This window comes from Glycine max, chromosome 19, assembly GCF_000004515.6.
Source record: "Glycine max cultivar Williams 82 chromosome 19, Glycine_max_v4.0, whole genome shotgun sequence".
Classification (NCBI taxonomy): Eukaryota; Viridiplantae; Streptophyta; class Magnoliopsida; order Fabales; family Fabaceae; genus Glycine; species Glycine max.
The window spans coordinates 35,596,945-35,608,067 of NC_038255.2; the positions used below are offsets into that span (position 1 = coordinate 35,596,945).

Sequence of the window (11,123 nt, forward strand, 5' to 3'; positions counted from 1 at the left end):
CTATACCCAAGAAATAACTCACGACCCTAGGTCCTTCATAGCAAATTCTGTGCTAAGAAAGGATATGATAGACTTGTGAATAACATCAGAGGAAGTTGTCAAGATAATATCATCCACATACAAAAGAATGTAAGCCATAGTTGTACCTTATTAGTAAATGAAGAAAGAATGATCAGAAGTACTATGAGAAAACCCAAGAGTAGAAACTTAATCAGCGAATCTCTTGTACTAAGCTTGAGTGGCCTGTTTGAGGCCATATAGAGATTTCTTCAATAAGCATACATGATTAGAATGATCCAGGTCTCTAAAACCCATGGGCTGATGCATGTACACAATCTCTTTAAGGTCTCAATACAAGAAAACATTCTTCACGTCAAGTTGGTGAATGGACCATGCTTTAGAGATGGCTAAGCTGAGAACAATGCGAATAGTTGCCAATTTGACTACCGGGCTAAAAGTCTCACCACCATCCACGCCAACCTGTTGTGTTTTGTCATCCCCTACAAGACAGGCCTTGTGCTTCTCAAAAACACCATCATATTTTCCTTAATGAGTAAAAATCCACATAGACCGAATCATATTAACATCAAGAGGACGTGGCACCAACTCCCACGTCTTATTTTTAATAAGAGCATTAAATTCATAATCCATAGTCATTTTCCAATTCAGGTCACAAAAGCCAGACATGGGAATACGTGGTAGAGGGGTTTAATGACACTATTGTTAAGATTTAAATGTCTTATGGGTTTGAAAATCCCATGCTGACTACATGTCACGAGTCTAGGAGCCTAAAAAGGAGTGGGCTGATATGGAGGTGAAAGTGCAAGCCCTGGGCTGGGTAAGGGTTGTTGCGATTGTGGGCTAGGTGTGGGTGGGCCGGATAGAGGTGTAGGTTGGGCAGCAAGTTGCGGGTTGGGCAAGACCTATTGAGCCGGTTGGTTTGGGCCGGATAGAGAGGTCAAATGGTGGACCACATAAGGGGAGGGTTTGTCGTCCATAAAACCATAAGTGTAAGGTTGTGGAGTGTGCAACTTAGCAAAAGGGAATTGGGTTTCATAAAAAATTACATGGTGACTTAGTATGATTTTACGAGGGGAAAAATAATAGTACTTGTACCCATGATGATTATATGGGTACCCCTAAAAGACACATGAGGTGGAATGAGCTAGAAGTTTGTTTATGGTAGTAGAAGGAAAAAAATGGATAGCATAAACACCCAAAGATGAGAGTAGGAAGGATCCTTTTGATAAAGAACCTTGACAGGTAATTGATAGGCTAATTGTTTACTTGGAAGAATATTGAGAAGGTATGTTGTCATTTGCAAAGCATGATACCAAAAGAAAGGTGGTAAAGATGCATGGAATAGTAGAGTACGAATAATATTGTTAATGGTACAAATTTTTCTCTCGACTTTCCCATTTTGTGATGATGTATGTGGACAAGAGAGATGAAAATATAACCATTTACTTTACAAAATTCCCTAACGGGTCCATTATCAAACTCCCTACCATTATCCCATTGAATGTTTTTTACTTCCCATTCAAACTAAATGTGGATGAAATCCCTAAAAGATAGAAATGTGGGAAAAAAAAATTGAGACTTCTTAGACAATGGAAATGTCCACAAAAAATTAGAGCAATCATCCAACAACAAAACATAATATCGGTGGCCCGAAGAGCTAAAAATGGGAGATGTCCAAATATCACTATGGATAATATCAAAAGGCATGATACTACAAGAATGAGAAGAAACAAAGGGTAACTTAACATGTTTTCCAAGAGAACAAGAGTGACAAACATGAGACTACGAGTTTGATTACACTCAATAAATTTATTTAGCCTAAGGGAGTCAAAAAGAAGTTTTCCCGGATGACCCAAACGAGCATGCCATAATGATGGTGCTAAAGCGGAAAAAGTAGATGGTGAAGTGGCTTGATTGGTGGTAATGGGATAAAGGTCACCCCGACTCTCACATCTCATGAGACGTATCCTCGTTTGGAAATCCTTCACGGAAAAACCAAAAAAGGTCAAATTCAACAAAAACTGAGTTATCAGTTGTAAACTTTCAAACTGATACAAAGTTTTTAATAAGTTGAAGGGCATGAAAGACATTTTTCAAGGTGGAGGATGGATTCGTGGGAGACAAATTGGTGTGACCATAACCACGAATTGCAATTGAATGACCATTAGCGACAATTAGACCACGAGTATTGCTCAAATTAAAATAAGACGAGAGATTTCCTTGCTCGAGTGTCATGCGGGAGGTGGCACCAATGTCCATGTACCAATTAGCATCCAAAGGATTAAGCCCAAAAGTGTGCATCATTGCTTCAATGTTTGTCGGAGTGGGTGGAGCTACTGTCGCTGTGTGCCTGTGGTGGTTTTGGCCCAAGGATGCTTGTTTAGTGCTATTGGGCTTGCTGAAAATTGGGCCTAGCCCAATGTAAGGAGGGGGTGGGGCGTTGGATGAGGGGTATGGGCAAGGTGGAAGAGCCCAAGGCATCCATGGCCACTGCCATTGTTCGGTAGGCCACTGTTGGTGCCCCGATTGTTGCTGGCCAGACTGCTGCTGCCAGCCACTATTGTGGCAGCCATTGCAGCCACCACCACCACTGCTCTTGATGCCACCGTGATTGCCACCATTTTTTTTGCCACTGTTGTTGTGGTTTTGACCCTTTTTACCACCATGAGTATTCTGATTTTGATGAGAATTTTTGGAGAGGAAGTGAGTCATCAGTGTTATGAGCCACCATGGCGACAACCCCGCTGGTTGCAACCTTCTTCGGGAGACCAGCTTCTTCTAAGGTAAGCATAAAGTAGGCTTGATAGAATGGTGGAAGAGAATCCCTTTGGTGAATGAGTGAGGTAGCTGTTGGACAAATGGCCTCAGTTATCTTAAGAAGGGGTTAATTATTTTCCCACTAACAAGCTTTTAACCCCCTTCTAAATGATAGGCTCAGAATGCAGAAGAAGTAGCAATCAATTTAATAATGTTCTTTAAACATGCAAGACAAAATTGATTGCAATAATAAATGAGATAAGGGAAGAGAGAAATATAAACTCGATTTATACTGGTTCGGCCACTCCCCGTGCCTACGTCTAGTTCTCAAGCAACCCACTTGAGATTTTCCTTTCTCTTTGTAAAACCCTTTTACAAAGTTTGAACCACACAGGGACAACCCATCCCTTGTGTTCAGAAATTCTTACAACTTAAGAGACCCTCAGTCTCTTAATCAATCTCTTTGATTAAGAAGAAGAAGAAGAAGAATTCTCTCTTTTAAGAGAAAGATAATACAATGAAGTTCCATAAACTCTTAATAGATTTGCAAGTGTTTTCCCAAGAGTTGTTGAGAGAGCATTTGGCAATGAAGTTCTCTTGGAATATCTCTACCTTGCTTTTTGAAGTTAGACACACATATATATAGGCCCTTTGTGCCTTTTCAAAATGGTTTGAAGAGATGTGTCTTTTTAAAAAGCTTTTTCTAAAATTCTTCACTAGTAATCAATTACATGTTTCAGGTAATCGATTACACAAATATATTTTGAAGGGTTATGACTTTTCAATTTGAATTTCCAGAGTTTCGTTGCTGGTAATCGATTACAAACATCTAGTAATCGATTATAGGTTTAAAATTCAAATTCAAAACCCTTTTTAAAAACTATTTTCAAACTTGTCTTCTGGTAATTGATTACACTGCCTGGTAATCGATTACTAGAGCCTTAGATGACTTTGAAATCCTTTGTTTTGAGGCAAGGCTTGATCTTGAAGAAATCTTGAAGCAAGGCTTTGTTTAGCAATCTTGTATTAATCTCGAAGCAATGTTTATCCTTTGAAGCAGCCTTGTTTGATTCTTTTTTGACATCATCAAAATCATGTATACGTACATTCACATTCTCCCCCTTTTTTATGATAACAATGAAGTGATTTATTTTTGACATCATCAAAACATACAAGATTCACAGTAGCCCCATTATAAGCCTTAGTGAGGTCGACCACCATTTGAAGAACAAGACAATTGTTCGACACCGGTGCACCTACGTTCTTGAGTTGATCGAACAATTCCTTGAGTTGTTGACAATACACATAGGCATTCGGGAAATCCTCCATGTTGGTACATGAGAATTCTTGCTCAAGATTTATAGCCCAAGAATTCTTATTGTCTTAGAATATATCACGCAACCTATTCCCTGCCTCCATTGTCATTGCGTCGGGTTCAAGAATAGTATGCAACAGGTCATGTGAGATTATTGCATAGATCCATTGAAGGACCACAACATCAAGGGTTGACCACAGTTCCTTTTCTTTATCGGTTTTAGGCACCTTCTCCTTACCTTTCTCCGGTGGGACGATGTGGTGGAGGACCTTGTGATAACGTGCGTGAATATTAAACAGTTCCGCCCACGTCACATATTGGACATTTCCTATCTTCAGGGTGATGGAGATATGGTTCTTGATGTTGGAGACTGCAAGAGCTGCATGGAATTTGTTGGAATCAGTCATGGTGGTTGACCTGAGAAGAAAAATGGCGGCTAGAAGGAGAAGAAGAGAAGCTAAGGCACGGCAGAAGCAAGAAAGGATTGTACCTTAGACTGCTGATACCATGAAAGAATATAATTTTGTGTCCATTTCATTAGCAAAATTGTAGTTATATACCACAGTTATAAGAGAGATCTTAGGCTATAATAAGAAAATTAACTATATACAAGAGACATCTTAGGCTATAATAAGGAAACTAGATACAAAAATATATTGACATATATTCTAACAGTTATCATATAGCTGAACTTGTCATATACCAATATGCTTGTTCAGAAGTAAGGACTTGTCATCAAAGTCAATGATAAAAGTGTGGATTCCCATTGGAGCAAGCTCCACATTTAGCTTTTTTGGATGAGCTGGCCCTCCCCTTCAAACATGTCTATTTCCAAAAGAGACTTCCATTTTCCAAGAAAGTCTTTTTCTCTTCATCTCTGTCCTTTCTTGATTGGCATATATGTTCATCTCCTTCACCTCTTTGATCAATTTCAAGGAAAACACTTTTTAAAGCATCATTATATCACTTTTTGTGATTCTCATGTTATCAGATAGAATGTAAGAACTTTTTTTTTTTACTTTAGTACTCATCTCAAGAACCCCTATTATAGATGTTAAATTAAAAAACAAGCTAAAAAGTACTTTAAAAAAATTTCTATCCTCTCATGAAACCTATCACTTATTGCTTTCCTCCCAGGGAAGAGCTTTTTCAGCTCCAACTTGCCATTACAGAGAGATCTTTGTCATCTTCAATATGTTGCATAAATTTAATGGGCCAAGAGAATGAGGTAGTAAAACAAGAAGCAATTACATAATGCATTAATTAGAGCAGAACGAAGATAATGAATAATATCATGGGTCAAGAAGGTAAAGTACCCTAGGATATTCTTCCTGAACCAACCATTTTTCTTCTACACCTAGCAAATAATGTGAGATACCAAATTTTCCCTTCACTTAAAAGCTTAAATACATTATCTCTCCGCTATTGTGCACCCATCTTCATTTGTGCGTCTCTCCTCCTCCTCCTCCTCATGTTATATTCAATCTGTGTTTCCTCTGTGAATGTCTTCTTTTCCACCATTGTGAGTATTGTGTGGTCGATGGTGAGTCTATTTTTTTTTTTACTGTGTTTAATCCATACAGATTGCACAGATTAGGAATCCGTATGAAGCATGCAAAATGATAATCCGTATGTCCCTTACGAATTGGCTATAAGTTATACTTTTATATATTTTAATTATTTTATAAATAACTATTTTAATACTTTTATATATTTAAAATAATTATTTATAAATCAATTAAATAAAAAAATTAGAAAATTTTTATAACGTAATTTTTTTAAAATTTAATTAAATAACAAAAATAGGTAATATTATATAAGAAAAATGTTATTTATTAACATATTTGTATAAATATTATTACATTAATAATATTAAATATTTATATAAATAGTCATTTCAAGTATAAAAAATTAAAAAATTAATTTCTACATTGATTTTTAAATATATAAAAGTATTAAAATAATTATTTATAAAATAATTAAATAGTTATTTATAATATATTTAAAATAAATTTGTACATTGATTTTGATGATATATTTTACTTTGCTGGATTAATCATTTAAAGTTAATTTAAACTTTTTTCATTATATTTCTTAAAATATACTACATTTAATAAGCACTAGTATGGTTTTAGAACATTTATTAGTATGTTTTATTTTCAATTTAAGACTATTTTGTTGAAGTTGTGGGTTGATTTGAACTATCAAACTACTAGTTAGGCATGTCTAATCTTTTGATTACACACAATGAGATAGTGTAGATTTTAGGTCACATAATGTTGAAGTGAATGTGTATTATTGGTGAATAAAGTGTTTAGGTTAGAAGAAAAACATAATCGGAATATGTTTTAAAATATTGTAAAAAATTTAGTTACTTTTTTGAGTAACAGAATAAAAAGATATTCTAATTATTTATAAATAAATCTATATATTTTAAAAAACTTTAATGTAGAAATTTATTTAAAAATTTTCTACACTTGACAAATAATATTACGTCAAATGTTCTATGGATACAAGCTTTTTAATACACCAAATTCTTTTCTTTTTTTATTTGGGGCCACAAGAATTATTTATTTCAATTTCTATCCTTATACCCATAGTAAGTATTGACATTTATCCATATTTTATTTTTCCATTTTCAGCTGACAAGGTTGAAGCTATTCTATCTAATTTTTTATAGATAATTTTCACAAATAAATGAAAACTCAAATAAAAATAAATAAAACCCATGCACAATACAAAACCTTATATTTCTTTTGTATTATATTAATTATATAAAAATAAATTTGAATTATAATTGAATATGTTTGTTGTTTTGAGAACCCCTTGAATCACTATTAGGATACTTGATTGAAAAGTTTAAATATATCAATAAATATATTTTTTAACATATAGTATGACACAATTTTATTATTTTTTTATACATTAATAATATATTACATTAAAATTGATAAATGCATATATATATATATATATATATATATTAATTTATATCTAAATTTCCATATTTTCTAGACATGAATAAACTATTTATATAAATATTTAATGTTATTAATGTAATAATATTTAAACAAATATATTAATAAATAAACCTATTTTTGTTATTTAATGTTATTAATGTAATCCGAATCACTTCATTCCTATTTGTGATTTATTATTTCACAGGGTAGCTTAATAGTCTTTAATTTCTACCGAAAATGTTATTTTGAAGAATCTTGATTATGAAGACATAATTTTCTCACACCGCCTAGGACACAAAATCACGACCGGCCCTAGCAATCAAGAAATACTAGAGTGACATCACTCCCCGGAATCAGAATCACTTCATTCCTCCTCCAGCCTAGAGAGTTGTAAACTACAATAACCATAGAAAAAGCTTGTGAGAAGATATAACACTGAGGAAAGAAGGACAAAATATGTGATGAAATAAATATTTTTACCAAATTCTTTCCTTGAACCAGATCAACTTCTGATGCAGGACAGCAATTTATGTTCAAAAGTGGACACTGTAAAATATGAAAACGAAAACAAATATCAAAATACACTACAGCTTGAACTTGGATATGATAATAAAAAATTATCAATAGCCAAATCAAATGCTAATTTTACAACATTCTATACATTCCTTCGAAACATAAGGGTATGTTAACAATCATATCTAAGCTCTAATCATTATAATCTTCTAGAGAGAGAGAAGGAACACATAAAGCTCTAATGTTATTGTATAATAAGACTTGTTGAGAATCACAGTGAGATATTCTGAATTTATTATAGGCATATATCTGATTTAGGGAAAACTGAATATTCTCTAATCATGTAATTAATTCAATAAAGCCTATATAAACTGTCTTCTGTGGTGTATTCAGGCACAGGTTTCTCAGTAAAATATGTATCTGTTTATTCTCTTTTAACAAGACTAATTGGACTATATTGAAATACAACAGAAGAGATTGAATGGACAAACTGTATATAATAACACATACAAGAAAATTGCTGGAAAAGAAATTACTTTTGTTGTGCTTAGTTATGCCACCTTTTGACGTTTTTCTATCCTTGCAAGAAGATAATGTTTCTCATGTCACTGTTCAGTAGGGGAATCCACTTTTAATTTAGCTGCCCTTGACCTTTTCATCTATCTACCTTGAACAACACTTTTATTTTTTATCTACTACCTTAAACGACACTTTAATCTAAGATTTTTAGTATTCGAGATTCTGTTGTTTCTGGGGATTTTTAGCATTCAAGATTTGGAAGAATCCTCAGGATTGGAGGTTTTTCCAAGTCCCCTTGATTAGGTTCATTGGTCCTTCAATCAAATTAAAAAAATTTGGTCTCTTGATCCTTCTGGGTGTTTTCTGGCAAATCTATTTTCAATTCTTAACTCCTTTTAAGATTAAGGCCCAGTTTAAATCAATTCCTCAACAAGCAATTATAAGAGAAGAAAATAAAGAGGTAAAATGAGTTCAACTTTTTTCATATGTTAAAATCAACTTATGCTCTTCAATTTTTATAGAAACTCACTTATCCAACTTCTTCTAGGATTGAGATGCTTAACTTGATTTTTAACCTATGGGAGAAGTTTGATTAAATTTACCTCCTTATTTTCTCTTCCAATAAGTTTTTGTTAAGAAGTTTATCTAAACTAGACCTAATTATTTTATTTTGACAGCTGTGCTTTAAAGAATAAATACCAATGTGTTAGGAAACCACCTATTAATAGAGTCTATATTTGAAAATGGCAGAGAGGGGAATTACATGGAATTGAATGATTCATATATCAGATTGCATGTGCAGCAATCAAGTGGAATCGAGTGATTTATATAAGGAAATAATTGAGCGATTTATGTAAGGAAATAAAAGGAAATCAAGAAAGGAAGTTGACCCATATAGCTATAAGAAAGGAGTTAGGGAGATGAAAAAAAGAAGAAAAAATAGAAGTCAGTAAGGGAGAGTGCAGGGTCTCTCAAACATCCTGTTTTACTTTCATTTTTGTAATTCTGCTGTTCTGGTACTGCCATCTATTGGTACCAGGATAAATTGAAGAATTAACCAGTAAACTTATGCTAGTTCAGAGTGTTCTGATTCAGTTTCTAACACAATGACAAGCTATTGAAGCATAGGCCACATAAGGCAATTTCCCTTGTAAGTGTTATGATGGTGCAAGCTCAGAATTTGTTCTTCACTTCTTGCATTGTTCAGCTGCTACTGCTTCATGCAAGCTCAGAATTCATGGACCATTACTGACCAGTTTTACTAGTTTTGGAAGAAGTAAAGAACCCAATGTTTGTGACAGTGCAATATTTGCTACATTTGGGTGCATTTGGGTGGAGCTAAGCTCTCACATTTTTTAGGATACCTATTCAGATAACTAGTTGCTTTGGGATAATATTAGGTGTTTGGTTTCCACATGGTGTAAAGCACGTGCCTATTTCAAAGGGATAATCCTTGCAGAAATATTAAGGAATTGGGTAGCTCTACTAATTGATGTCTTTTGGCCATTGATGTATACTTTTCTTTTCTCTTTCTTAAGGAGGATTTCTTAACCTCCTTTCCCTCTGTCATATTCTTATCGCTGTCTCAATATATTTCTTCTTATATAAAAAAAATAAATATTATTGCCAAGAAAATCTCCCTTATAAGTCAACATGCTTAATGCATGAAATATGATAACATTTTTTAATATGTGCAAACACTATAGCATGCTGAATACCTGAGAAATAAAGATATTTCAATGTAGTGAAGATGAAGAAAGGAATATAATCAATGAAAAAATAAACAAAACCAGGTTTTCCATGAAATATACTAAATGGTAATTTCCTACTAGCTAAGGAATAATAAAGGATAAGAAATAATTTATCAACTATATGTTATGAGAAACAGTTTTAAGACAAGGAAGAAGCAGGTCATTTCCGCAAGTAATGAAGACAGTGCACAAACTTAAAAGGATTTGAGCTCTTTTAAAAACTTTGTAACTGTGTTTTGACATGTAGTAAGCAACGGTGACTCAATCAACCAAGCCAGCGATGATGAAACCAAATCCTCCGCCTGCACAAAGGCAATATATATGCCACTAGATGATACGCTGACAAATGGTTATACACAATTACTTGAAGACAGATAAGATGAAACCACACCTTCTTGTAGCCTATTGACAATTGTTTAGAATAATCATTAGCCACATGCTGCTTTTCTGTGCCAGTGACTGCATCATGGTGTTGCGCAATTGCTAAAGCATCAGCTAATGAGTCTGTATTTGGCCCTGAATTCCTTCTCCCCCTAAAAAACTCTAGTTGTCTTGCAGCCTAATAATTTATTGGTAGAAAGTAAATATCCAAACACCAGTGGAGGACATTGACGACCTTGTAAACTACAAATATACAAATTATACCAAATAATAGCCACTCATTTATCTGACATAGCGTTTGATAGCTGCCCTACTGGTAAAGTATCCTGTCCAGTATGCATTTGCACGATCAGCATAACTGGTATTTGTTTCATGCATGAGGCAAAACATCATACACAGAAAAAAAAATTAAGCAATATATATTATGCAATAACTAAATATTAAACAAAAATTAAGAATAATCAAAATTAAAATTTATCATATTCATAAATACAAAAACCAAAATTATTTTTTTTAAAATATAAAGATTAAAGCCAATTTTGAAGAATCTAAATCACATTTGCTCTATTTATATTAATATAAAATCTTTTATTAAGAATAATCAAATTATTAGTTTTACTTTTGGTTGAACAACTTTTTATTTATAATTTGGTAATTTTTAATAAATTTTAATCAATAATAATAAATACATTCAAAAAATTGTTAACATTCTTTAAATGAGAAATGACAAGATGATATATACACTTCTTTTAACATTTTTTATTGCATAAAACTTGTTAAATAACTCTACTTTAAATTTAAAGAAAATTATGGTTAAGAACATTGGGGAAAAAAAAAACTACTAAGTAAAAATTATGATCGTTAATAATACATTTGGTATAATTTAGATTTAAAGAAATAATTACT

General features: G+C 33.1%; 3 protein-coding genes across 5 annotated transcripts; all 3 read right to left on the bottom strand.

Moving 5' to 3' along the window:
* Positions 1 to 348: 348 nt before the first annotated feature.
* Positions 349 to 4,107, bottom strand: LOC102662318 (uncharacterized). Its single transcript, XM_006605113.2, has 4 exons — positions 3,952 to 4,107; positions 2,110 to 2,799; positions 1,880 to 2,003; positions 349 to 545 (listed from the first exon to the last, which is right to left on the bottom strand). Exons 1-4 carry the CDS (start codon positions 4,105 to 4,107, stop codon positions 349 to 351), a joined length of 1,167 nt encoding a protein of 388 aa, XP_006605176.2.
* Positions 4,108 to 4,161: 54 nt separating this feature from the next.
* On the bottom strand, positions 4,162 to 4,500 carry LOC102662451 (uncharacterized). The gene has a single exon (XM_006605114.1). It carries the CDS (start codon positions 4,498 to 4,500, stop codon positions 4,162 to 4,164), a length of 339 nt encoding a protein of 112 aa, XP_006605177.1.
* A 2,778-nt stretch (positions 4,501 to 7,278) lies between these two features.
* Positions 7,279 to 10,599, bottom strand: LOC100795116 (probable alpha-mannosidase At5g13980). Of its 3 annotated transcripts, XM_014771453.2 has the most exons (5): positions 10,482 to 10,599; positions 10,228 to 10,395; positions 10,067 to 10,138; positions 7,534 to 7,599; positions 7,279 to 7,448 (listed from the first exon to the last, which is right to left on the bottom strand). In XM_014771453.2, the coding sequence occupies exons 1-5, from the start codon at positions 10,497 to 10,499 to the stop codon at positions 7,434 to 7,436; spliced, it is 339 nt and encodes a 112-aa protein (XP_014626939.1). In that variant the 5' UTR covers positions 10,500 to 10,599; the 3' UTR covers positions 7,279 to 7,433. The 3 variants fall into 3 exon arrangements, 2 of the variants coding, with proteins under 2 accessions (XP_014626939.1, XP_006604196.1); XR_419915.3 differs by having other exon boundaries at positions 10,031 to 10,138; positions 10,228 to 10,585; XM_006604133.4 differs by lacking the exon at positions 10,067 to 10,138.
* Positions 10,600 to 11,123: the final 524 nt, after the last annotated feature.

Excerpts from the sequence above, each read along its gene's own strand:
- LOC102662318 (XM_006605113.2), bottom strand. The coding sequence starts at position 4,107 with ATGGAGGATTTCCCGAATGCCTATGTGTATTGTCAACAACTCAAGGAA. Across the intron at positions 2,800-3,951 it reads ATGGGGCTACTGTGAATCTT|AAGAAGCTGGTCTCCCGAAG; the intron begins GTATGTTTTGAT and ends TGCTTACCTTAG. Across the intron at positions 2,004-2,109 it reads CATCCTCCACCTTGAAAAAT|GATTTCCAAACGAGGATACG; the intron begins GTCTTTCATGCC and ends TTTTCCGTGAAG.
- LOC102662451 (XM_006605114.1), bottom strand. The coding sequence starts at position 4,500 with ATGACTGATTCCAACAAATTCCATGCAGCTCTTGCAGTCTCCAACATC.
- LOC100795116 (XM_014771453.2), bottom strand. Across the intron at positions 10,139-10,227 it reads TGTCAATAGGCTACAAGAAG|GCGGAGGATTTGGTTTCATC; the intron begins GTGTGGTTTCAT and ends GCCTTTGTGCAG. Across the intron at positions 7,600-10,066 it reads TTACTACATGTCAAAACACA|TGTCCACTTTTGAACATAAA; the intron begins GTTACAAAGTTT and ends CATATTTTACAG.